The sequence below is a fragment of the Austrofundulus limnaeus genome, unplaced genomic scaffold (assembly GCF_001266775.1).
Source record: "Austrofundulus limnaeus strain Quisiro unplaced genomic scaffold, Austrofundulus_limnaeus-1.0 Scaffold121, whole genome shotgun sequence".
NCBI lineage: Eukaryota > Metazoa > Chordata > Actinopteri > Cyprinodontiformes > Rivulidae > Austrofundulus > Austrofundulus limnaeus.
Genome location: NW_013952523.1, coordinates 919,784 through 923,622, shown reverse-complemented (window position 1 = coordinate 923,622; position 3,839 = coordinate 919,784). Strand labels below are relative to the sequence as shown.

General features: G+C 37.6%; 1 protein-coding gene across 2 annotated transcripts in view; it reads left to right on the top strand.

Annotated features, from left to right (window-relative positions):
- The window catches only part of pik3cb (phosphatidylinositol-4,5-bisphosphate 3-kinase, catalytic subunit beta), a 110,622-nt gene that overhangs the window by 86,492 nt on the left and 20,291 nt on the right, over positions 1–3,839 (top strand). For both annotated transcript variants that reach the window (XM_014015006.1, XM_014015007.1), the window contains 5 exons: positions 412–533; positions 768–911; positions 1,051–1,150; positions 3,354–3,550; positions 3,639–3,748. In XM_014015006.1, the coding sequence (XP_013870460.1) occupies positions 412–533; positions 768–911; positions 1,051–1,150; positions 3,354–3,550; positions 3,639–3,748 (673 nt within the window). The remainder of the gene's footprint in view (positions 1–411; positions 534–767; positions 912–1,050; positions 1,151–3,353; positions 3,551–3,638; positions 3,749–3,839) is intronic.

Sequence of the window (3,839 nt, the reverse complement as noted above, 5' to 3'; positions counted from 1 at the left end):
TATATATATATATCGAGCCTTTGTTGCGCCCGTCCACGTTATAAAAAAAATATGAGGACAAAAATATTGTATGGTAATAAAAATGTCTTGCATTTGCTTCTTATTTTAAATTTACTCAAAAACAAATGAGTTATGAAAAACTGACCCATATAATCACTTTTGTAAGGTCTTTGGTAAATTATTTGCCACAAATGTTAAACTGAATGACTTTTATTTATAATGAACGACTTTAATGCAGAACCTGGACCTTCTCACTCTTAATGTTGTTTATGAATGGTCAACTTAAAAGATTTAAGCTTTTATCAGTGTTATTGAAAGAATAATTTGCATTTCTGTTAGTGATCAACAAGAATTCACTTACTTTCTTAACCACCCTGTAATGGATTAAATGTTTTATTTCTGTGTGTTTAGCTCCAGGCTCTACTTCAGATTTGGCCCAAATTGAGTCCTAGAGATGCTCTGGAGCTTCTGGACTTCAACTATCCTGACCAGTACGTCAGAGAGTATGCTGTTGGCTGCCTGCGTGACATGAGGTAAACTCATGCATCACAATCAAATTTATAATCCTTTACGCTCAGCCACATACTGTACATTAATTTCTTTTCAGTTCAGTACACACTTTATGTTTAAAACTGGATGATGCTCTAGGTTTTTTCCTGCAGAGTGAACGCTCACACCATTTTATGTCATTGTGAAATTACTATCTTTTAGGGGAATTTCCTCTTATTTTTCTCTCTGTCTTCCTGTTTCCTCCCCCCCTCTGTCAGTGATGAGGAACTGTCGCAGTACCTGCTACAGTTGGTGCAGGTGTTGCGTTATGAGCCTTACTACGACTGCGCTCTCACCCACTTCCTGCTGGACCGTGCTCAAGGCAACCGCAAAATCGGACACTTCCTCTTCTGGCATCTACGGTGCGTTGGTCATTGTGCACATATGAACAAATGTACTAAACAGTTACATATTAAACAGGAAGGGGGGAAGGATTAAGATGTTGATTTTAAGCCCAGTGTTTAAATAAACCTTTCATATGTGCCTGCCTCTTCTCAACAGCTCAGAGATCCATATGCCTGCAGTTTCTGTCCAGTTCGCCCTCATCCTGGAGGCCTATTGTAGAGGCAGCATCCCTCATATTGAGGTTCTAAAGAAACAGGCAAGTTATACACAGCCTGTTTATATTGGCTAGTCTTCTAAAACTTGCAGAAAAATGATTAAAGGCACACACTGTTCAAAGCGTTACTTCTTTTTTTCTTACTTTTTTTTTTAATAGTCCCCTGGTTGTTATATAGCAGAGCAATGTTGCATCATTTCCTTCTCTTTGAAATGGCCACGCCCCCTTTTAGGTGAAAACGTACAATGTAACTGCCGGTGTGACACAACACTCCTCTGGCCCTCAAAAACATTTACAAGAAATCATTTATACCATTTGCAATATCTACTTTAGACTTCTTAAAATGGGAACTTTTTACTTTTGAACAGATACTGAAAATGTTTGAAACTTTCCTTTTTCTTTATGTGGCTTGTTTATGTGAGAGTTTTTAATGTGCTTTTATCTGTATTTATTAAGATGCTGTTGTGGGAATGCCTGGTGATGGAGTCTGACAAAAAGAATTTGTGTCACCAGTTGGGACAGATCATAAAGTTATTCTATTCTATTCTATTCTATTCTATTCTATTCTATAAAAAAATCTTTGTGCAGGTTTGTCAGCTTTTCTAAACAAAGAAGAGAAATCTGTTTTGTTTCAGCCAGGGAGGATTTACATGATAAACAGGCTTCTGCGTCTCTCAGTCATTATGTATATGTTGATGACTCATAACTTCATATATAGAAATTAAATAAAAATAGAATATATAGAAATTGCTAAGTAAGATCTTACTTATTTTGGAATAATTTTGAACCACATCACTATTTCTGGACATGACTTTAAACTAGGACTGGGCTAAAAAAAACTTACACAATATATGTGTTTCATATTGGTCGATACAGATAATTATTGATTAGTTTTAGACAACATCGATCTGACTCTTGTCAAACTTAAAATACCTGAAATATTGCGAAAGTGGTGACGTGACCTTTCCTCTTTAACCCACCATTTCCTCTTGAGCTGTTGCATCATTTCCTCCTTTGACTCCATGCCATTCTTTTTTATTTTTAAGCAGTTATGAGGCACAGTGGTGAAATGTAAAACTACTACTGCGCATGTTACTCCACAGGTTTTTTTTATGTATTGTTTTGTTTTTTGTTTTTTTGTTTTTTTTTGTTTTTTTGTTTTTTTGCTAACTTTGTTTAGCTGTTGAGGAGTCATTTTGACACACTCTTCAGTTTTTAGATGCCTCATTTCAGTGTAACAGCATCCTAAATCGATAATTAATTTCATATTAACCCTACAATGGAGGCCAGCGCTCTGTTGCTCAAATCTGCTGACAAGTGGGAGAACAAAATCTGTTTACACATTTCAAAATGAAGCACAAGTGATTATTTTTTGTAGCAGGAATTTGTCATCTTTTAACAACTTGAAGCTTTTATTTTGAAGGTGAAAATTAGCTTTCCCAGTGTTGCTAAGCTAAAAGGTCCTAGCTTATTTTTATCAGAAAGTTAATAGCAGTTAATAACCAGTGAAACTATCGATATTAAATCAGACGTGTTTTCTATTGATATTGAACACGTGTCTTTTGCAATATACAGTATATTGAATTATCGCCCAGCCCCACTTTAAACACTTCTGCAACAACTTGTTAATCCATCTTTACAGGTGTGAGTTAGCATACTGTACGACAATAATTTATTAGTTCACTATAGCGACAACTCTTGCCAGACAATCAAAATGGCAAAAATAATGAAGCCTAGTAAAGAAGAATAGGAAGAATGTCACAAAATGCGTCCCCACAAGGATTCACTGCACATCTGCATGTGACACACCAGGTGGCGTCATTCAGCCAGTTTGTTGAATTTAAATTCGTTGTTTCTTTATATTCTGAGTTGGAGTGATTTCTGATTTGTTCAGCTTACACACAGACAGGTCTTTGTAGCTGGTTTTATGAAATTCAGATCATGAGCTGAGGTTTTCAGAATGTTTTTAGTATATTTTTAACACCGACAGAGATTTGTGTTTTCTTTACTGCCTGTCATTGTGGCAGCAGGGTTGCCCATCCTGCCTTCTAACCTTTGACCTCTCCACTCCTTCAGACACTTCCTGCCACTTCTTTATCTCCTATCTGAGCACTTCCTGTTGTGAAGAGCAAACAGGTTGACTGTTTAATGAGAACATGGGCAGCTGTCAGCAACAAGAATACTTTACAAATAAATTATGAAATGTTTTTTGATATTTAGTTTTATGTTTTTTAACCTCTTCCAGGTGGAAGCCTTGAGTAAACTGAAGTCAGTCAACGAGCTCATCAAACTGGGAACCATTAAAAATGCTCGAAGTAAAACCAAGGAGGCGATGTTGACCAAAGAGGCCATGATGACGTGTTTAAGGCAGAGTGGGTACTCGGATGCGCTGTCAGACCTGCACTCCCCTCTGAACCCCAGCGTCCAGCTATCTGACATCAAGTAAGATTTACTCCTCCTGACTTCTCCTCTGACCCACGCGTCGAATTGTAGATGAACTCTGGTTTCCTGTCTGTGGTTGTCCTGTTAGTGTGGAGAAGTGCCGCTACATGGACTCGAAGATGAAGCCGCTCTGGATTGTTTACAGCAACAAGCTGATGAGTGGAGATGCACTGGGAATCATCTTCAAAAATGGAGATGGTAAGATTCACAGAAACAACTAGACACCACATAGCGGTAACATGATGACCCCCGCACGCACAAATGCACCAGAACTCAGAAGTCTTTATTC